The 23,626-nt window shown below is 37.5% G+C and overlaps 1 protein-coding gene across 3 annotated transcripts in view; it reads right to left on the bottom strand.

Moving 5' to 3' along the window:
• HYCC1 (hyccin PI4KA lipid kinase complex subunit 1) overlaps positions 1–23,626 on the bottom strand; it is a 73,359-nt gene that overhangs the window by 18,524 nt on the left and 31,209 nt on the right. For all 3 annotated transcript variants that reach the window (XM_026677999.2, XM_026678003.2, XM_087946362.1), the window contains exons 2-8: positions 10,660–10,736; positions 10,276–10,377; positions 9,543–9,722; positions 7,655–7,735; positions 4,092–4,207; positions 3,807–3,902; positions 2,548–2,664 (exon numbers count right to left, since the gene is read on the bottom strand). In XM_026677999.2, coding sequence (XP_026533784.1) covers positions 2,548–2,664; positions 3,807–3,902; positions 4,092–4,207; positions 7,655–7,735; positions 9,543–9,722; positions 10,276–10,377; positions 10,660–10,710 — 743 coding nt within the window. In that variant the 5' untranslated portion in view covers positions 10,711–10,736. The remainder of the gene's footprint in view (positions 1–2,547; positions 2,665–3,806; positions 3,903–4,091; positions 4,208–7,654; positions 7,736–9,542; positions 9,723–10,275; positions 10,378–10,659; positions 10,737–23,626) is intronic.

The following is a 23,626-nucleotide window of genomic DNA, read 5'->3' as shown; positions in this document are numbered from 1 at the left end:
AATGTTGCAACTCTATTGAAACCAGAGGAAAGCCTGAAAATTTCTTGCAACATGCATGCGTGATGAAATTCCACCCATTTGACATCCACTCCTGGTCTGTATTTCAAGGTGGTCATGAATTCAACTCACTGAATGGATTTTTAAGTTACTCTTTTTAAAGCCACATGGCAAACACTATAAAATCCTAATACCTATAAAAAGACTAATCCTTCTTATACACACATATTAGCAAGTATCAAGTGAGATGGGATAAAGCATTGATGTAATTCAAATCTCTAACATTTTCAATCTGTTAATTATGAAACTATTAAATGGCTTGTTGTATCTGTTTTCCCCAAATTTGTCTTTGGAGATACAGTAGTCCTCAACTTTCAACTATTTATTTAGGAATCATTCAAAGTTACAACAGCACTGAAAAAAAGTGACCTGACTAGTTCTTGGCAACTGGAAAATATTTATGACAGTTGCACTGTCCCGGGTTTATGTGAACACATTTTTTATTTTCCCAACCAACTTCTAGAAAGTGAAGTTAATGGGGGATGCCAGGTTCACTTTAAGACCGCATGATTCGCTTAATAGCTACAATGATTTGCTTAACAATTGTGGCAAAAAAGATTATAAAAGGGAGAAAATATATCTAAACACTGCCTTGTTTACTAACAGAAATGTTGGGTTCAATTGTGGCTCTGAATTGAGAATTAGCTGAAACTATTAAATGGCTTGCTGTATATGGATATTCATGCTTTAACTCTTTCTCTACATTTCCAGTCTAAACCCATCACCTTCTCCCAAAAGTTATTAGCTTGTGACACACACACACGCACACACGCACACACACACACGCACATACACACATACGCGCGCACACACATATATATAATTTCATATTTCATATATATAACTATATTTCATATTTATGTTGTATATGGATATTCATGCACATACACAAACACATATTGGAGAGACAGACAGACAGACAGACAGACAGACAGACCTCATAGAAGTGATTGGACTACATTGATAAAATTTATGCATGGAAAAAATTAATATCATCTCTACATCACTACTTCAAAGCAGTTATGAGGGTCTGCTACTTTTAAAATACAATCATATGCTGTATCTCAATTACAATGTTTCTATCATGACTATTATTGTACCAGAATGCAAATTTGCCTTCTCAATATGTTTTCCTAACCAGGAAAATAGCAACATCTTAACCACCAGGAATTCACTAAAATTCTTCATTAGAAGCTTAGATTAGATAATTTTCAAACAGAATGCTATCTATAAAAGAAATTTGGACATTTAAAAACTATAGGACTACATTAAATTCAAGATTTGGCATATTTATTTGGCATGTTTCTATCATGTAATATGTATATTTTTTCATTTTACCCAGTGTTGATTTCAATGCATATAGACAAGTTATGATGGCTAAGAATTGGGGATAGGTGGGTGGAGTTGAGCACTTCTGTGATCCTAAGTATGAGCAAACTGCCAATCATTCAAATTTTGGTCACATTACCATGGGGGCCATTACTTCAGGGACCAGGCAAAAGAACAATTCTTTCAGCACTATTATAACTTCAAATGATCAATGGTTGTTAAATGAGAATTATCTGTAATAATTTCAGAATCACCAGCCTATGGGTGTAGGGCAGGGGTCCCCAACCACCGGTCCGGGGACCGGTACCGGTCCGCGGAACAACTCCTACCGGGCCGCTGGTTGCTGGGCACCGCCATCTTTTTTGAAAAAGTGCTTCCGGTGAGCTTTTCCGGGTAGAAAGCTCACTGGAAGCACTTTTTCATGAAAAAGATGGCGGCGCCTTAGCGCTTCGGTGAGCTTTTCCGGGTAGAAGGCCATTTCTACCCGGAAAAGCTCACCAGAAGCGCTGGCGCCGCCATCTTTTGATGAAAAAGTGCTTCCGTGAGGTCACCGGAAGCACTTTTTTCATCAAAAAAGATGGCGGCGCCCACCTGGTGCTGGTACCGGGCCGCGGCGCCCAGCTGATGCCAGTACCGGGCCGCGGCATAAAAAAGGTTGGGGATCACTGGTGTAGGGTATTTAATCATTGTCATGTACATATTGTGGTTTGCTGATAAATTTTTAACAAGTGGCTCTGTCAGCTCCATTCCCACCACTGTCCCATGTGAAACCAGTATTTTAGGGAGAGGAAGGGTAGTCTATAGAATGTTTTTAAACATCTGATTGGTCCTAATCAGGATTAGTATAAATTTTGCAATTTTTCCCTTATGAAAGTACATGTCTCTTTTGGTTTTACTTAACAGAAATCATAAGCAGTTTTTTTTTTCATTTTGTGGGGCCAAAATCAGCTGCCAATTGTCATTCAGGAAGTCACTTTGGACAGTTTATAAAAACAATAGCAAGAAAGTTGAAAAATTCTTACCTGAGAATATCAACTGTGAGAGCTCTAAATTCTGCCTCTGCTATCATGTAAATAAGCATTCCAATTTGTATTTTATATATAACGTGCTCTAAAATTCACTATCACATGTATATGCAAGACATACATTTACTGAACTTACAAAGCATAATAAATCCCTGTTAACATTTGCACCATGAATTCAGAGGAGACTGGAATTCTGCTGTTTATGCCTCTATATTTTCGTACTTGTTGGCGAGGGTACCCACAAACGCAGATTCTAAAAGAAATACAAATATTAAAATTACCATTACTACTTTAAAATTGCTATATTACACTGTCCAATACTACTTTAAAATATGATGGATTTCAAAGTGAAAAAGTACTATTCCCAAAACAATCAAGAAACAAGTAATTTTTCTATGGGACAAATAGGTGGGTCAGCAAAGTGCATATACTATTTAGGAGCATAACACAGGATCTTTTAAATATTAATGATGAAGTTTAGAAACATATTTTATATCACTATCATGACAGTTGGGGGGGGAAATTTCCAAAGTGAAAAGAAGCTTTACATATAGTAGTATATCCTCCATCTCCAAAGTAAAATTAGTAGATTGCCCAATATTGCGCTTCCAAAATACTAGATTCTCTCAAGTAGGTAATTCCTGATGAGCTCATTATCCTTCAAGATGATCCAAACCAATAAGTAAACTATTATTATTTTTTTGTCAAAACAGGCTGTCCTTGCTTCCTGAATATTTGTTCTGCAACTTTTCAAAGTTACAAAAGTGCTGAGAAAATAACTATTGCCAATTTATGAAGTTCTCTCAGAGGAGGGAGATTGGAGAGAAAAGGATTGCAAGAGAGTAAGTTATTTGTTCTTCTACACACTAAAACAATATAATGGCGCTAGGAGCCTGGGACTCGGAGCTGCAGGTATGCTACACAAATAGCTTACAGTAGTCTTTTGAAATCTCTTCCTCTCTACCTTTCCTGCTCTGACTGAGCAGACAGGCTGAGTACCTGGGACACGATCTAGTAATGTGGTCTGGTATGTGTTTTACCTGGTAACTTGAGGAAGTAGACAGGGCTTTGTGTAACAAATTACACAAATTACTATAACTCCTGGATCACTGAACATTAATATTTTTCATGAAGCAATAAAATGTAATTAATACATTTTATTAATACAATAGAACAGAATGGTTCATAAATGAAATTGAATCATGATATGGATTTAAAAAGTCTCTGGGAAGATCTGAATTCTGATTTCTATTTAAGAGAGATTTGGTAAATTGCAGTTATGTCAAAATTACCTTTTTTTCCTCTCCAACATAAGTTTTTGTTTTTTAGTGAAATATATTCTTATATAATTATAGCATTAGTTTATTATTATCAATCTCTTCAGAAAAAGATTACCTTGAACATATTTGACATAAAGACTGAAGAGAAACCGCAGGCATGTAGCTTAAGGCAGCATTGTACCGTAGTAAAAGGAATGTCAATACTTCAAATCTATAAAACAAGGATTATGGTTAATTGAAAGAGTATAATTAATCATGCAAACAAAACATTTCCTCTTCATTGGTCAATCAATAAAAAAACTGTAATTGTTAAATATAAATTTATGAGAAAAGGATAATTTGGAAATGCCCAGATTACTTCTTTAATCTCTATAGTTGAAAACAGCATCGTGCATTTTACCTGTTTTGTGCTGTCAACATTTCTCTCTGCATATGAGGTCCACTATATACAACCCTGGATAAGCCGTGTTGAGATAAAGCACCCTCAGTAAGAGCCATTGAACCAATACTGGAAGGCTAAACAAAATAGTTTTTTTTCAATACATCATTAAAGACAGTATTAGTAATTTTTAAAAAAGCAGAAAGCAGTTTAGCATCTATGATATTTAGCATCAGTTTAGCATCTTGGTCAGTCATTCCAATTCATTTCACACAGTTGTTGTGGGGAAAATAGGAAGGGAAGGAATATTATGTTGCCACCCCCAGATATTTATAAAAATAATAAAGGCAAGAAATAATAAATAAATGCCATAGATCAGTGGTCGTCAACCAGTGGACCTGGGACCACTGGTGCTCTGCGAGAAAATTTTGATGATCCACAGAGAAATGTCACCCGCAAAGCATCCCCCAAAGCAATTAATCCAGGCTGTGCAGGAACACAAGGCTGCACCGCCCACATGGCCCGTGGGAACACAAGGCTTGCATCACTTGCATTGCAAACAACACGATGTAGTGAAGGGAGGTGGGAAAGGCCAGAGGGGGGGAGCTTGCCCCACTTATCCCACGCACCTTGCCTGGCCACCGGGCTGCTTCTTTCTGCTTCTTTCTTCTTCTGCTTTTGGCTGCATGCAAGGAAAGCAGCAAGTTTTTCTTTCTCTTCCCCAAACTCGGCCAGAAATGAATATTTGAGACCCTGCAAGGCATCCTTCTCCAAGAGGCTGCATCGGCACAACAAGTCTCACAATTTCTGGCAGAGTTTGGGGGAGAGAAAGAAAGACTTCTGCTGCTTCTGCTGCTTTCCTCGCATGAAGCCAAAAGTCTTAGTCATTCTCTCTCTCCCCCCCCCCCACCGAGAAGAGAGCTGGATATGGTATCCTGTGATCCCAAATAAAGAATGATCGATCGGTAGGAAAATGGGGTGGGGAATTTTCTTGCAGACTTTTTCTGGGATTCTCTGGTCCACGGGATTTAAAATTATGAGTTTGGTGGTCCCTGAGGTCCAAAAGTTTGGTGACCCCTGCCATAGATAGTATATAGCCCTCTGAAATTGTATTAACTGAACCTTTTTAGCATTTTGTTGAAATTAAATTGATGTGCATTGCCATTTTGGATAATATCCATTTAGTTATTCATTTTTATTATATCTTTGTTTATTTTCCCAAATAAAGTAAAAACTACTGTATATCTTTATTTTAATTGATCATATTTCAAAGCATGGAAATATCAGTGATGAAAACTTAATAAAACAACAAATAGCTTTCTAATACCTTCAAAGTTGTTTTCTAAAAATATTTTATTCAAATCTGCCCTGCCTTTTTAACTATATTAAATATATTTAACTATATTAGCAATATTAAATATTGAATATATTTGCCCATACACTACAAATATTTTTCTGGGAAGTAATGTGGATATAGATTTTTTTAAATCTTGGTAAATAATAAATTATCAATGTATATTTAATTTCAGTGAACACAGTGGATATAAAAAAATCTATACATCACTGTTAAAATGCCTGGTCTTTTGAGATGTGAAAAAATCAGATCCAGATAAATCATTCAAAATGTTTTCCATATTTAATATACAGTGCGTTCAAAAAGTATACAGATCCCCTTCACTTTTGTCAATTTTATTATGCTGCAGCCTGAAATTCTACAGTTGTTGAAATTCACTTTTTTCATTAATCTATACTCAGTATTCCATAATGACAAAGTGAAAACAGAATTTTAGAAATGTCTGTACATTTATAAAAAAACAAAAAATTGAAATATTACATTGGCTTAATTACTCAGACTCTTTGCAACAAAACTTAAAATTTGCAGAGATTTGGGGGAAAGCTACAATAAAACTTCTGCAACACTGAAGACTAAAAGCACAGTGGTCTCCATAATTCTCAAATGGAAGAAGTTTGGCACAATCAGAACTCTTCCAAGAGATGCCTGGTTAAATTGAGCAATCAGATGAGAAGGGCCTTAGTAAGAGATGTGACCAAGAACCCAACAATCACTCTGACTCAGTCCAGAGATCCTGTGTGAAAATGGGACAAAGTCCTAGAAGGACAACCATCACTGCAGCCCTCAACCAATCTGGACTTTATGGCAGAATAGCTAGATGGAAGCCTCTCCTCAGTGCAAAACAAATGAAAGCCCACTTGGAGTTTGCAAAAAAGCACATGAAGGACTCTCATGAGGACTCTCATGATGAAACAAAGATTGAACTGTTTGGCCTCAATTGTTCTATGTCTGGAGGATCACCTGCCCAATAACATCCCAACAGCGAAGCGTGGTGCTTATCACCTGCCCAATAACATCCCAACAGCGAAGCGTGGTGACTGTGGGGTGTTTTTCAGCAGCAGGGCCTGGGAGACAGGTCAGGGTTCAGAGAAAGCTGAATGAAGTAGAAGGATATCCTCAGTGAAAACCTGTTCCAAAGAGCTGAGGACTTCAGACTGGATCAAAGGTTCACTTTCCAATATGACAACCATCCTAAGCACACAGCCAAGACAATACAGGAATGGCTTAGGGGCAACTCTGTGAATGTCCTAGAGTGGTCTAGCCAGAGCCCTGACTTCAATCCTATTGAACATCTCTGGAGGGACCTGAAAATGGTTGTCCCCCAATGGTCACCATCCAACCGGACTGAGCTTGAGAGGATTTGCTAGGAAGAATAGCAGAAAATCCCCCAATCCAAGTGTGCAAAGCTTGTTGAATCTTACGCAAAAAGATTTGGGGCTGTAATTGCTGTCAAAGATGCTTCAATATTATACTGAGTAGAGAGTCTGAATACCCTAAGGGTCTAATGCCAATGAGATTTTTCAGTTTTTTTTTTCTTTTTAATAAATTTATTAAATTTTTAGACATTTCTAACATTCTGTTTTCACTTTGTCATTATGAGCTACTGAGTATAGATCAATGAGAAAAAATGAATTTCAACAACTGTAGAATCAGGCTGCAGAATAACAAAAAGTGAAGGGTGGGGTCTGAAACTGAAACATTTTAGAGGGAGAAATAATAAAAAAACCTACAACAACTTGCAATATCGCCACAGCCACATGATCATCATTCAGGTGCTTGGCCACTGGCATGTATTTAAAATAGCTGTAGCATCCTGAGATCACATGATTGCCATTTGTGACTTTTTCAGGAGGCTTCAAACAAGAAAGTCAATAGGGGAAGCTGGACTCAGTTAGGAACCATAGCAAAAAAGGTTATAAAATCTGGTGCAGTCACATGATGACTCATTGAACAACTGAATTGTTTAGCAGCAGAAGTTCTAGAACCTAGCCTCAGAAAGAATTTGTCCCTCTAACCAACTAAAAATGGAAAGTATAGTGTAAGTCCCCACATTTTAAAATGACCTCTGTGATATGGCCAGCCTACTTTTGATTCTTTCCTGAAAATGTAAATGCAGCCAAAGAATGCCCAGTACTAATTCAAATGTCAAAAGGCCAGATTATATTCTTTTAAGGGAGACTAAAACAAAGCTATAAACATCACATAAAACAAGAATACTTTTAAAACTTACTTCATGATATACTGAAGGTTTAGATAAAGATGGAATTGTAAAGCTTAGGATCCTACTGTTCCCTTGTTTGTCAACTATTTCCTATGAGGAGAATAATCAGGTTATTCATTTGTGTTTCATAAAATCAACAAACATAAAGCAGAACATAAGCTCCCAAATCATGCCATAATATTTATTATAAGCAAAGATGGAAATTTATACATTGTCTATAATTACACATATAACTTATTTGTAGCAAAATCTAAACATGTCTTATTTATTTAATCACATTTATGTAATGCTCATCTTCACAGAGTAACTGCAAAATCTTATTTTTTTACCTCCAAACCATTTAACTACCATGCGCCCTTTGAGTCATGTATAATATTTTATTACTTTGAAAGAAATTGTTAAAAATGATAAGATGGCAATTGTGTGAAATAATATGAAAGTGAGAGTAGCTATAATGCATGTTTTTAGTTTATTTACTTAAAAAACCTATTAAAATGCTACGATATATCACTTAAAATTAGAGATTATTACTTTAAAATGTTTTTGAAAGCAGTATATATGTAGGATCATTGCAGAGACCATTCACACATTTAAAAAGGTATTTAAATGCATTAGATTATTAGTATATTTTAATAAAATGCTCTTTAGGTTTTTTTAGTGGCATTATTGATTTTGCTCTGCCTATTTAGCACTTATTAATTAAACTCACTGCCCCAGGAACTATTTATTGTGTTCTGCCTAGCATTTAATGCAATTATCTCTTGAACTTTTAGACTTTATTAGAACTTGTTTTCTTTTCTAGATATATATTACTACACAGAAAATAACTTCATGCATTTGATAAAATTCCTTCTGGCCCAAGAAAGCATATAGCCCAATGAAAGTTTCAAGATTGCTCTTATATTAATAATAAGGATGCTGTTCTAAATGCAACTAAATTTTTTGAAACAGCAGTTAAATTTCCTTATTTATACAGAATCAAAACATTACACATTGAAACTTTATGTGTGCCAGCAGCTCAAATACTCACCAGTATCCTGAAATATTACAGATAAAAAATTGAATACCTTTAACACTGTTCTCATGGGTGTTTTCAGGACATTATCATAGACAGTATCATATACAGCATCATATACAATAAGCAAAAATTATACTACTACTAATGATAATATACAATATACAATATTATCATTAGTAGTACTTTTTGTTTATCAACACAAGCTTGATAACAAAGTACGGAGATAAAATTAATTACCAGCAAAGAGGATCTGTCTCCTACTACTTTGAAAATGAAATGAATTTATACCATATACTGCAGCTAATGAAAATGTCAGAAGATACAATGGTATGAATCCATTCCTCCTCATTCATATCTATTAGTAGAAATCATTTATATATCCCCATCTGCATTCATACCCAGTTTCTCACATTGAAGCAAAAAGACATATTCTATATACTTGGGAGTCCTCCTCTATTTCTAAAGCAAGCAAAAAATGTATATCCTATTATAGTATTGTGTGCCCATAAATATCCAATTTGATCTCTTTTTTTCAAATGACCAAAATAATTATTGGGGAAAAAAGTCTGCAAAATTTTAAAAAGGCAAAAAGCTATGTACAGACTCATTCATTCCAGAATGTAGCACGTTTTCTTATACAAACATTCTCATGGACTCTAGACTAAGTTTACATCTCATAAGCATATTCAACAACTTCACATATGAACTATTCTACCATCATCAGAAAATCTTAGGGGTAACCATGTACCACAAAGTATGTTAATAATCAAAATTTTGATACTATCCATTCCAATGAAATGTAATGACATCAAGAGCCTTTTGGGGGATTTAGTAACATATAAATTGTTGAATGAATGAATTCTAAGTCTAGATACAAACCAAATTGTAAACTCCTAGTAAAAGTGCTTCTATACAGCCACTGCTTTGTAGATCTTTACTAGCAGAAACAGCAAGATAGCACCATATCAATTCTGGAAGAAACTGAAGTGTGAACTGCAGAAGAAGTTCCTCACCACTGCGATAAAATTCAAATAACTGGTGACAGACTGGTTCCAGCAACTGAAAGGAAAAACAAGCATTAAACATTTGACTATGTTTACATATGACACTGTAAGATGCATTTTCTCACTACTTCAAATGTTTAGTATTACATTTGTTAAGTATTATATTGATTCCCAGTATTTAGTAAGCCTCATTTGTTTATCTTATTTAACAGATGTAAACTTTGCATAGAAGATGGGGGGGGGACAACCCTTTTTACTAGGAACATAGCAAGAGATGGATCTGAATCCTCATTGCTTAAAATTGTAATAAGTGTCATCCTTCCTGAAGATTTTACTTTTTTTGAAACAATGCACATTATAGTTATATTCAACTTTACAAAAGCTCAAGAAAAAAGAACATCATTTAGAAATTAAGTTTCAAATTTTCATGTCTGTATAGAATATCAACAAAACATTTTAAGATCTAAAAAGAGTATTTTGAAAAGCGAAACAGAATATTTTTTATTATAGAAATATTCTATTCTATTCTATTTTTTACTTCTTGTCATCATGTCACTATGCAATTTATTCAATGTTCACCCCAACTTCAATAAGTAATATCTACTTACCTCATTTTGTAGATCTTGAATAACTTTATATAGAGATGAAACCAAGGAAATCTTGTCTTTCAAATTTTTAGCATAACTTGCTATAGATGTTTCTGGTACTGTCTAACAAAAATCATTTAAGATATATAGTTTAATAAAAATATATACCATTCTAATTTTTAAATAATCTGTTAAATTAACCTCTATACCAAACACTGATCAAGCAGGTACATTAAAAAATCTTACAAGCATTGGCAAGAGGGCAATGGCCCTCTTCTATTATCACTCTTAGAAAGTAGATTAGTATTAATTCTAAAATTTAATATTACAATCTCTAAGAAAAAATATTTTATAATTCACTTCTTTAGTTTCAAATTTTCTTATAAGTAAAGAATCACAGATTACCTTGAATTCTGATAACCATTCTTCTACGATCCCTGTATCCTCATCCAACATATTTCAATGTATTCTTAATCTTCAACCTTAAATTGTGGGGCATAAGAAATAAATATTAATTTTCTAATATGTTTTTCCTACAAACCAGCAAGATTTCACACTTTTTTGATACAATATTATCATTAGTTGTGGTGTAATTACTTTTCATTTGTTAACACAAACTTGCTAACAAAATACAGAGATAAAATTAATTATCAGCGAAGAGGCTCCGTTTCCTACCATTGATGAAACCTACTGAATTTAGACCATATATTACTACATGTGAAAATGTCAGAGGATACAATGTTATGAATGCATTCTTCCTCATTCATACCTATTAGTAGAAATCATACACACACACACACACACACACACACACACACACACACACTCCAGTGTATTATTAATCTTCAATCTTAGATTTAGGGCATAAGAAGTAACTAGTCAATTTTCTAATACCTTTTTTTACAAACTGGGACTATCCCTGCAAGATTTTGCATTTTTTAATTATTATTTTTATTTATACAGAACTGCACTTGCCCTCTGAATAGATGTAGAAAAGAAAGTAGAACCAGAACAGAAACTGAACTGATAATTTCCCCTTTCAACTCAATAGTAAATAAAAGAGGAGCTCCAAAGGCCACATCCAAAATTTAGATGTTGTAGCCAATGGAACTGAACTGTAGCTATATAGTATTACAATAAAAGCATTCATTCTTCTCCCATACTATACATGTTTTTGTGAATGCAACTTCTTTCTCATCTTAGAAGCTGTAGTATCAGATAGCCAAGTAGGACACACCCAAATTAACTAATGACCAGTGTTTCCTAAGTCTGAGCCAATTTTCTAACAGTTATATGCACAGAAAGGTAACAATATATATTCACAAACACAGTATCTCCTTATATTAAAATAGAAAAATATTACTTATGTTAATTAGTAATGTAATGTGAATGTGAATTTTATTAACACTATATATTAATAATCTAAATCTTAAGCAATGTACTATATAATTACATTTCAAGTATTCATTATTTTTAAAAAAGAAAATAACAACTTATGCTAACAATGCTGGATGTTTTTTTCTATGTACAAGTCAGTATGTTGAAATGATCACAGGCTGCATTCAAATGCATCAACAAATAGCATTGTTCACATTTATAAAGTATTAAATAAAATGAGGAATGCTGGTTTAATCTACAATAGCCAAGAATCAGAAGCAATCTAGCAGCCCCTTTTCAGAGTAACAAATTTTATTAGAAGTATATGTTCATAATTGATGAAACCTCATACCTTTTAATAAAATGTGTCAATCTGACAAGGTGCTACATACTGCATAAATACGAGGAGGAAATAATAAATTGACAATAACAAAGTAAACTCACACATATTCAGAAGAGACACATGAGGAAAGTAGTATATTCAAGAATGAGAGATCCATACATGTAGTCTTCAACTTATGAAATTATGATAATTAGTCATGGTGGTCAAGGAACTACATGATCACCTGGCTTAATGACCACAATCCTGTTTTGCCAGCTGAGGAAAGACCTGCACTGCAATATCTCCACAGCTAAGGCATCTCAGAGCTTCCATGACCTTCTGAATCACAAATTCTTACCTTGCTGGATCCCTACACTTTTGGGCTTCCTTCTTCTTCAACAAGTCTTGCTTCGTTTACCTTTTTCAAAAAATATCTTTCCCAAGGAGAAACAGCTAATTTGCCACACAGCCTTCCCATACAAAGGCCTCTAAGTGGCATTCCAGAATGGGCAATTTTGGGGAGTGGTCACAATTCTCAGATTGAATTTGAAGCTGCTTCTAAAATGGCACCTGCACTTGGGATGGCATGTGGCATCTATATAGGAAGGTTGTGTAATGTATTAGCTACTCCTTGGAAAAGGCAATCTTTGGAAGAAGTAAGTGGAGTGAGATGTGATGGTGCAGGAGAGACTCAAGAGTGTGAAAAAAAACCCCGGCATGAAGTAGCCTAAGGACGGGATGCGGGGGAGATAGGCAGGTGAGGACAGCTGCAGCATCCCTGTGGTCAGTTGTAAGGAAAAGCAGATTGCTAAGCATCCAAATTTTGTTCAGGTAAGTATGGGGGCACTGCAGGGGCCGTACCTCAGATACAGATTGCGAATCCTTTTGTTCAGGACCATCACAATTTCAGACAATAGTAGAAACGAATGGGATAAATCAAAGACCGCCTGTTATAATTTTCTACAACTGTCTGCTGCCAGACAATTCATACTACTGATATTATTAGCATTCTTCAAATATATATATATATATATATATATATATATATATATATATATATATATATATATATATATATATATATATATATATGTTTTCTGAGGTTCTCGGGGTATTTATATGTGGATCTTTGGTTATTGGGTTTTCTCCAGCGTCCGAATAAGAAGCAGCTGCAAGCTCACATCACTCTGAGAAGCACAGAGCGGAAGACACAAGCCCTGATTATTCTGTCCGAATAACCAAAGATCCATATATATATATATATATATATTTCATTCTGAGGTTCTCGCGTGTATTTGTATGTGGATCTTTGGTTATTCGGGTTTTCTCCCGCGTAAGATTGGAAGTATCTAGGCAACGTTTCGATGAAGTCTCATTCATCATCTTCAGGCTTCTGTCTTCAGCTCTGTGCTTCTCAGAGTGATGTGAGCTTGCAGCTGCTTCTTCCTTTTAACTGCTAGTGGGGGTGTGACTTGATTGGGTGGGGGCTTGGCTGTGTTCTGATTGGGTGGGGGTGTGTTCTCATTGGTTGGGGGTTTGGCTGTGTTCTGATTGGTTGGGGGTTGGCCATGTTCTGATTGGCTGGAGGTGTGTTCTGTTCAGGTGGGGGCTTGGTTGTGCTCAGGTCGGTCTTAGTTACTGGGGGATTTGAGTTGGTGAGCTGTGATCTTGCTGTTTGGCTTGAGTTCGTGGTCGTGCTGCATCTTCATGGTGGGGGTCAGTTCGCTTCATGTATGGCTCAGAGGGGTTTGAAGTGGGTAGTGATGCAGCTGCAGTGCAGCTTCTGGTCTGTGGTCGTGTCTCATCTTCTGTGTGGGTGTGAGTCTGCTTTTTACATGGAAGTGTGGTGTTGGCATCTATCGCCAAAACCGAACACTTCAACAACAGAATAATCAGAGAAGCCATAGAGATAGAAAAACGACCACACAGCATGAATAAAAGAGATGACACCTCCCGCTTACCAGCCATTTGGAAACCCGCCCTCATGAACAGACGAGTGCCTAACATGATGAATGACACCAGACCCACACCCACGAGGGCCACACAAGATGCCACCACCACACTTCCACGTAAAAAGCAGACTCACACCCACACAGAAGATGAGACACGACCACAGACCAGAAGCTGCACTGCAGCTGCATCACTACCCACTTCAAACCCCTCTGAACCATACATGAAGCGAACTGACCCCCACCATGAAGATGCAGCACGACCACGAACTCGAAGCTCAAATCCCCCAATAACTAAGACCGACCTGAGCACAACCAAGCCCCCACCTGAACAGAACACACCTCCAGCCAATCAGAACACAGCCAACCCCCAACCAATCAGAACACAGCCAAACCCCCAGCCAATGAGAACACACCCCCACCCAATCAGAACACAGCCAAGCCCCCACCCAATCAAGTCACACCCCGACTAGCAGTTAAAAGGAAGAAGCAGCTGCAAGCTCACATCACCCTGAGAAGCACAGAGCCGAAGACACAAGCCTGAAGGTGATGAATGAGACTTCATCGAAACGTTGCCTAGATACTTCCAATCTTACGCGGGAGAAAACCCGAATAACCAAAGATCCACACACACACACACATATACACACACACACACACGCACACACACATGGATCTTTGGTTATTCGGGTTTTCTCCCGCGTAAGTGTTCGGTTTTGGCGATAGTTCTGGTATTTTTAAAGTCAATCTCATGCCTGAACACTTCAACAACAGAATAATCAGAGAAGCCATAGAGATAGAAAAACGCCCACACAGCATGAATAAACAAGATGACACCTCCCGCTTTCCAGCCATTTGGAAATCCGCCCTCATGAACAGACGAGTACCTAACATGAAGAATGACCCCAGACCCACACCCACAAGGGCCACACCAGATGCCACCACCACACTTCCACGTAGAAAGCAGACTCACACCCACACAGAAGATCAGACACCACCACGGACCACAAGCCGCACTGCAGCTGCATCACTACCCACTTCAAAACCCTCCGAGCCATACATGAAGCGAACTGACACCCACCATGAAGATTCGGCACGACCACGAACTCGAAGCCAAACAGCAGGATCACAGCTCACCAGCTCAAATCCTCCAGCAACTAAGACTAACCTGAGCACAACCAAGCCCCCACCTGAACAGAACACACCTCCAGCCAATCAGAACACAGCCAACCCCCCAACCAATCAGAACACAGCCAAACCCCTACCAATGAGAACACACCCCACCCAATCAGAACACAGCCAAGCCCCCACCGAATCAAGTCACACCCCAACTAGCAGTTAAAAGGAAGAAGCAGCTGCAAGCTCACATCACCCTGAGAAGCACAGAGCCGAAGACACAAGCCTGAAGATGATGAATGAGACTTCATCGAAACATTGCCTAGATACTTCCAATCTTACACGGGAGAAAACCCGAATAACCAAAGATCCACATACAAATACCCAGAGAACCTCAGAAAACAAATTATATATATATCTCACTGTAATCCATGTTTGTAGAAAACGCTTTAAAGGGAAAACATGAGATCTTCTGCAATAGTCCATACATCAGATAAGTTACTGAAAAATCCACTTCTAAATAACATTAGAATATCAAAAATGAATTAAACGTCACCAGAATTACCAAATTGTGGGAGATTTCTGCAATTGGGTTTCAGAAATTTGTAAAAATTATTTTTAATAAGTTCATAACTGATGGTCAAGTTTTATGAACACTAAAATGTGTCCGCTGTATGTTGATGGATGTAGGCATAGAGCTTAACAGGTTTGTAAGTCTCTTCTCTATTTCTATCAATAGGACGCCAGTTAATCATGAGGAAGAATAACATGTTATTTCCACAAATTCAGGGTACATTATCTAGAGCTGTCAAGACCATACAGAAACGAAGAGGGTTTTTTTTCTCCCTGGAGTATATTTATAACTACAGAGAACAAATGACTCATTTAAGAACATTTAATAGTGTAGTCTTTAGAATGCCTTTTCTATTAAGTAACTATTTGATGGAAACTGAAACAATTTAAACTTCCTGAGTATTTCTTTAGAATGTTATTGAGTATTCACTGGTGTCTCTTTCTTAAGGCAAAGGCACAAGTTAAAAAGTACAAAGTAATTTTGAAAATGAAGTGAATTTTTTTCTGTGTCAAAACAAACAGGCAAGAAAAAATATATTATCAAAAGGCTACATAAAGTTTGTTTTATGAATTACCCAAATAAGAACTAAAAGCAAAGCTTAAGGTTTAAGGTTTAAATTTTAAGTGTAAGAGACCACCTGTCTGATTTCGATGTATATAAATCACTGGGACCTGATGGATTGATTATATCCCAGAGTTCTGAAGGAGGTGTCAGATGTTATCTCAAAGCCATTGTACCATATCTTTTTTTAAAAAATCTGGAGCACTGGGGAACTACCAGAGAATTGGAAAAGAGCTGATGTGGTTCCCATCTTCAAAAAGTGGGGGGAATAGACTCAGGAAACTACAGATCAATCAGCCAACCATTAATACCTGGGAACATGTTAGAAAAAAAAATAACAAATAAAGTTATAACTAGTACCCAGCATGGCTTTGTTAAAAACAGATCATGTATTTCATTTTTTGACAAAGTGACTATATTAGTAGACCAACAACATAGTACACTTAAACTTCAGCAAGTCATTCAACAAAGTAAACCACAACCTACTTCTTGGTAAACCAAAAAAATGTGGGATAGACAACATCACCACTAGATGGATTTATAACTGGTTGACAATACTCAACGAGTAATCCTTGATAGTACTATATCTACACAGAGGGAAATAAGAAGTGGGGTACCACAAGGTTCCGTCTTAAACCCAGTATTCTTCAATATCTTCATGACTTATGAGGGAATAGAAGCAACAAAATAATAGAACCCCAGGAAGAGAAAGTGGAAAAAAGAAGCAAGAAGAAATAGCTTTGGATTATTTGGTGATCTTTGGATTTTTTGGTTATTGCATTGAAATGATTAAAATCAATTGGGTGGTTGTTTAAAAGTGTCTAAAATGGCACCACTTTTAGAAGAACTGAAAATGGAACTTAAAAAGTATAAAGAAGATGCACAAGAAGGGAGAGGTTCTTTTGGCTTCAGTATTTCAACTCTTAGAAATGGAGATCTGGAACTATGAGAAACAACAAGAAACGCTTGCAGAACAAGAAGACTGGGACAAGGAAGGAGCCATCTTTAATGATCAAGTAATTTTATGTGTGGGGGGGAGGAGAGGTGGGGAAAGAGAATGAAAAGTTTAAGATTTGAAAAAACAACCAAAAAGAAGAAGAATAGTTTGAAAAATAAGTATAATATTAGAAAGCAACAGAAGAGGGGATTACAGAAGAGAAAATTAGAAGTAGAGAGACAACGGGGTAAAAGGGGGAGGGAGAAGAAGAGGGGGAATAAGGAAAGGAAGAAAGTTATATAGGACAGAAACAAGATATAGAGAAACAGGGAAAAGGTATAAGAATTGAAAGTATAAGCCTGTTTAGAGATAATGGGTAAAAACTTAATTGTAAAAGGGATTCTGCAAAGGTACATAAGATAGTATTGTTATATTACAAATAGAAATAATTTTAGAAAATATGATTAAAATGATGGATAAAATATTTATTGTAATCTAGTGGAATGTTTGTTAATAAATAAATGAAATAAAGTGAATGAGAGAATTAAATTAGAAAAGGATGGGAACATTTTAATTATTAATGATTTATAAAATATAAGTGAAGAGAAATGAAGGGAAAAAGAATTAATTATGGAAAGTTTATAAGTGTTCCCAAGGAAGTATGATATTTAATTGAAAAGAAATGTTAAAGATGTTAAGAATTTAATGAAAGAATTGAATTGGAATGAGTGCCTATATATATATATATATATATATATATATATATATATATATATATATATATATATATATATATATATATATATATATATATGTATGGTGTTCGGCTTGGTTCGGGTATTTTCCCACGTCATTGTAGTTCTTTTAAAGTTGTAGCAACGTTTCAGCAGAATCTCATCTGCCATCATCAGGCTTCTGTATTGTGTCCGTCTGTGAGTCAGACTTTTACAGTAGTTTCAGATTTGAATTTGGGGCAGCCTATTGCTGTGCCAGAATGGTTTTTTCTTCATCCTGATTGGTTGGGAGTCTTGGTCTGTGTTTATTGGTCTCGGAGTTTGCTGTGTTCTGCTTGATTGGTGTCTCTAATATCTTCTGTCTGTTTTTGGCTCTTTTTGTATCTTGATTGGCTGGCAGCATTGTGTTGCTTTAATGGAGGCCTTTAGTGCAGCTTGGCTTCGGGTAAATGGACGGCTATCATTAGTTAGGAAGCTGGGTTTCATCTGGGTGCCTGGTTGGAGTGTGTTTGAGCTGGAGGTATCAGGGGGATCTGTTTGTGCCCAGGTGTTTGCCTGGCTTGTGGTGTGGAGATTTTTTGTTTGTGAGTGCAGGCTTCCAAATGATTGACAGCCTGGTGGAATCATCTCTTCTGTTCATGCTTTCTGGTCTTTTTCAATCTCTATGGCTTCTCTGATGATTCTGTGATTAGGGTTTTCTATAGTGGCCAGGGTTTTGGTGCCATTGAAGTTGATGCTATGACCTGTGGCTTCCATGTGTTGGACTAGTGAGGAAGTGTGTTCCAGATTTTTGACTGCATTTTTGTGTTCATCCAGGCGGGTGCTTATTCTTCTATTGGTCTGTCCAATGTATGTGGCCGGGCATGATGCACAGGGGACTTCGTATATGCCTTGGTTTTCCAGGTCAATTTTATCTTTGGGGTTGCTAAGGATGGCTGCTATTTTTCTGTCTGTTTTGAAGGCAGTCCTGATGTGATGTCTGTGTAGTACCTTACTAATTTTGTCTGTAGTACCTCTTATGTAGGGCAGGACAGCTGTTCCACAGGTCTGTTCATCTTCTGGGTCTCTATTATGTTTCAGTGTGTTTTTGTGGATCAAGCTGGTGATTTTGCTTTTGTGGAAGCCGTTGGCTGTCAGTACTTTAGTCAGGGTGCATAGTTCAGTCTTAATGTGTGTCTTGTCTGCCAGGCGTTTGGTTCTGGTAATTAGTGTTTTAGCCACGGAGTTTATCTGTGCTGGGTGGTGGTGGGATTGGGCGTTGAGGTAGCGGTTGGTGTGGGTTTTCTTCTGGTATATGGTGTGTCCTAGTGTGCCATCTGTTTTTTTGTAGATTAGTACATCTAGGAATGGTAGTTGTTTGTTTGTTTCTGTTTCCATGGTGAACTTGATTTTGGGGTGTGCGCTGTTTAGGTGTGTTAGGAAATTGTTTAGGTTTTCTTGTCCATGGGGCCAAATCACGAATGTGTCATCGATGTATCTTAACCATAGTTTGGGTTTGAGGGTGGCATTGGCCAGGGCTCTGGATTCGAATTCTTCCATGAACAGGTTTGCAATGACAGGTGACAGTGGTGATCCCATGGGAGCTCCTTCTATTTGTTTGTATCTTTGTCCTTTGTATATGAAATATGTGTTGGTTAAGCAGTGTTCTGTTAGTTCCATGAGGTGTTTAGCTGGTTGGTATTTATTTTTGATGATTTCAAGGGTCTCTTTTATCGGGACTTGAGTGAATAGTGAAACCACGTCAAAACTTACAAGCAGATCTTCTTGCTCCACGTGTAGATCTTTGATCATTTCCAAGAAGTGGTATGAGTTTTTACATGAGAAGCTGCTGTTTCAGCATGGGGCTGTAGCTCTTTTGCTAGGTGTTTAGCTAGGTTTTGTAGTGGTGCTCCTCTGGAGCTGACTATGGGTCTGAGAGGTATGCCTTCTTTGTGTATTTTTGGGAGGCCGTATAGTTTGGGGCATCTGGAAGATTTCTCTCTGGGTATGATCATGTGTTGGATCTCTTTGCTTATGTGGCTGGTTATAATTTTCTTCTTGGTTAATTTTTCCAGATATGTGGTTGGGTCAGTGTTTATGGGTTTGTATGTGGAGTCTTGGAGTAGGTCTGTCAATTTTGTTTCGTAGTCTTTTCTGTCCATTACTACAGTGGCATTCCCTTTGTCTGCTGGGAGGATGATTATGCTGCTATCTCTTTTCAGGGTTTGTAGTGCTTTGATTTCATTTTTCTGTAAGTTGCTTTTTGGTGGTTTGCTTGTGCATAAGATGTTGGTAACTTGGTGTCTTATTTTATCAGCTTCATCTGTATTTAATTTAGTTAGGCTGGATTCTACTGCACATATGATGGATTCTGTGGGGATTTTTTGGGGTGCTATAGCATAATTGAATCCTTTGGTTAGGACATCTGTTTCTGTTTTGGTGAGTTCTCTGTTGGAAACGTTGTGCACTAATTGTTTCAGGTGTTGTTGTGAGTTGTTGGGGGTTTTCTTGTCATGTTCTAATTTCTTTAATTTTTTCAATAATTTTTCCTGTTTGTAAATACCTTCAGAATCAGCTCTCCAAGTTGTAAGTTGTTTTATCTTGTCCCAAAGTAGAGGGTGGATTTTGCTGCTCAGTTCCAGGTGTAGTGCTAGCAAATCTTTGTTTAACTGATCTAATCGGAATCTCTTACTGTGGAGCTCGTTTCGTAGTAAAGCCATTTCAGTTCTTTTCAGGATACGTTTAGTGGCTGCTGTGCTTTGATGAAATGTTAATTTGAAGCAGGTTGGTGTAGTGTTGTTGTCTCTGCAGCTGCGTAGGAATTGGAGGTCACATAGTATTCCTGCTCTTTTAATTTCCAGTTTCTCGTAGGTTTTGATCTGGCTGTTTATTTCCTCCCGTAGAGGTTTGATATTTGTTTTCTTAAGTTTTCGGGTACTTACATGTATGGTGTTCGGCTTGGTTCGGGTATTTTCCCACGTCATTGTAGTTCTTTTAAAGTTGTAGCAACGTTTCAGCAGAATCTCATCTGCCATCATCAGGCTTCTGTATTGTGTCCGTCTGTGAGTCAGACTTTTACAGTAGTTTCAGATTTGAATTTGGGGCAGCCTATTGCTGTGCCAGAATGGTTTTTTCTTCATCCTGATTGGTTGGGAGTCTTGGTCTGTGTTTATTGGTCTCGGAGTTTGCTGTGTTCTGCTTGATTGGTGTCTCTAATATCTTCTGTCTGTTTTTTGGCTCTTTTTGTATCTTGATTGGCTGGCAGCATTGTGTTGCTTTAATGGAGGCCTTTAGTGCAGCTTGGCTTCGGGTAAATGGACGGCTATCATTAGTTAGGAAGCTGGGTTTCATCTGGGTGCCTGGTTGGGGTGTGTTTGAGCTGGAGGTATCAGGGGGATCTGTTTGTGCCCAGGTGTTTGCCTGGCTTGTGGTGTGGAGATTTTTTTGTTTGTGAGTGCAGGCTTCCAAATGATTGACAGCCTGGTGGAATCATCTCTTCTGTTCATGCTTTCTGGTCTTTTTCAATCTCTATGGCTTCTCTGATGATTCTGTGATTAGGGTTTTCTATAGTGGCCAGGGTTTTGGTGCCATTGAAGTTGATGCTATGACCTGTGGCTTCCATGTGTTGGACTAGTGAGGAAGTGTGTTCCAGATTTTTGACTGCATTTTTGTGTTCATCCAGGCGGGTGCTTATTCTTCTATTGGTCTGTCCAATGTATGTGGCCGGGCATGATGCACAGGGGACTTCGTATATGCCTTGGTTTTCCAGGTCAATTTTATCTTTGGGGTTGCTAAGGATGGCTGCTATTTTTCTGTCTGTTTTGAAGGCAGTCCTGATGTGATGTCTGTGTAGTACCTTACTAATTTTGTCTGTAGTACCTCTTATGTAGGGCAGGACAGCTGTTCCACAGGTCTGTTCATCTTCTGGGTCTCTATTATGTTTCAGTGTGTTTTTGTGGATCAAGCTGGTGATTTTGCTTTTGTGGAAGCCGTTGGCTGTCAGTACTTTAGTCAGGGTGCATAGTTCAGTCTTAATGTGTGTCTTGTCTGCCAGGCGTTTGGTTCTGGTAATTAGTGTTTTAGCCACGGAGTTTATCTGTGCTGGGTGGTGGTGGGATTGGGCGTTGAGGTAGCGGTTGGTGTGGGTTTTCTTCTGGTATATGGTGTGTCCTAGTGTGCCATCTGTTTTTTGTAGATTAGTACATCTAGGAATGGTAGTTGTTTGTTTGTTTCTGTTTCCATGGTGAACTTGATTTTGGGGTGTGCGCTGTTTAGGTGTGTTAGGAAATTGTTTAGGTTTTCTTGTCCATGGGGCCAAATCACGAATGTGTCATCGATGTATCTTAACCATAGTTTGGTTAAGCACTCACAAACAAAAAAATCTCCACACCACAAGCCAGGCAAACACCTGGGCACAAACAGATCCCCCTGATACCTCCAGCTCAAACACACCCCAACCAGGCACCCAGATGAAACCCAGCTTCCTAACTAATGATAGCCGTCCATTTACCCGAAGCCAAGCTGCACTAAAGGCCTCCATTAAAGCAACACAATGCTGCCAGCCAATCAAGATACAAAAGAGCCAAAAACAGACAGAAGATATTAGAGACACCAATCAAGCAGAACACAGCAAACTCCGAGACCAATAAACACAGACCAAGACTCCCAACCAATCAGGATGAAGAAAACCATTCTGGCACAGCAATAGGCTGCCCCAAATTCAAATCTGAAACTACTGTAAAAGTCTGATTCACAGACGGACACAATACAGAAGCCTGATGATGGCAGATGAGATTCTGCTGAAACGTTGCTACAACTTTAAAAGAACTACAATGACGTGGGAAAATACCCGAACCAAGCCGAACACCATACATGTAAGTACCGCGAAAACTTAAGAAAACAAATATCAAACCTCTACGGGAGGAAATAAACAGCCAGATCAAAACCTACGAGAAACTGGAAATTAAAAGAGCAGGAATACTATGTGACCTCCAATTCCTACGCAGCTGCAGAGACAACAACACTACACCAACCTGCTTCAAATTAACATTTCATCAAAGCACAGCAGCCACTAAACGTATCCTGAAAAGAACTGAAATGGCTTTACTACGAAACGAGCTCCACAGTAAGAGATTCCGATTAGATCAGTTAAACAAAGATTTGCTAGCACTACACCTGGAACTGAGCAGCAAAATCCACCCTCTACTTTGGGACAAGATAAAACAACTTACAACTTGGAGAGCTGATTCTGAAGGTATTTACAAACAGGAAAAATTATTGAAAAAATTAAAGAAATTAGAACATGACAAGAAAACCCCAACAACTCACAACAACACCTGAAACAATTAGTGCACAACGTTTCCAACAGAGAACTCACCAAAACAGAAACAGATGTCCTAACCAAAGGATTCAATTATGCTATAGCACCCCAAAAAATCCCCACAGAATCCATCATATGTGCAGTAGAATCCAGCCTAACTAAATTAAATACAGATGAAGCTGATAAAATAAGACACCAAGTTACCAACATCTTATGCACAAGCAAACCACCAAAAAGCAACTTACAGAAAAATGAAATCAAAACACTACAAACCCTGAAAAGAGATAGCAGCATAATCATCCTCCCAGCAGACAAAGGGAATGCCACTGTAGTAATGGACAGAAAAGACTACGAAACAAAATTGACAGACCTACTCCAAGACTCCACATACAAACCCATAAACACTGACCCAACCACATATCTGGAAAAATTAACCAAGAAGAAAATTATAACCAGCCACATAAGCAAAGAGATCCAACACATGATCATACCCAGAGAGAAAT

This window comes from Notechis scutatus, chromosome Z, assembly GCF_049901735.1.
Source record: "Notechis scutatus isolate UNSWTSFEM ecotype Mainland chromosome Z, rNotScu1.2, whole genome shotgun sequence".
NCBI classification, from domain to species: domain Eukaryota; kingdom Metazoa; phylum Chordata; class Lepidosauria; order Squamata; family Elapidae; genus Notechis; species Notechis scutatus.
The sequence above is the reverse complement of the archived record's forward strand: the minus strand, read 5'-3'. Positions and strand labels throughout refer to the sequence as shown.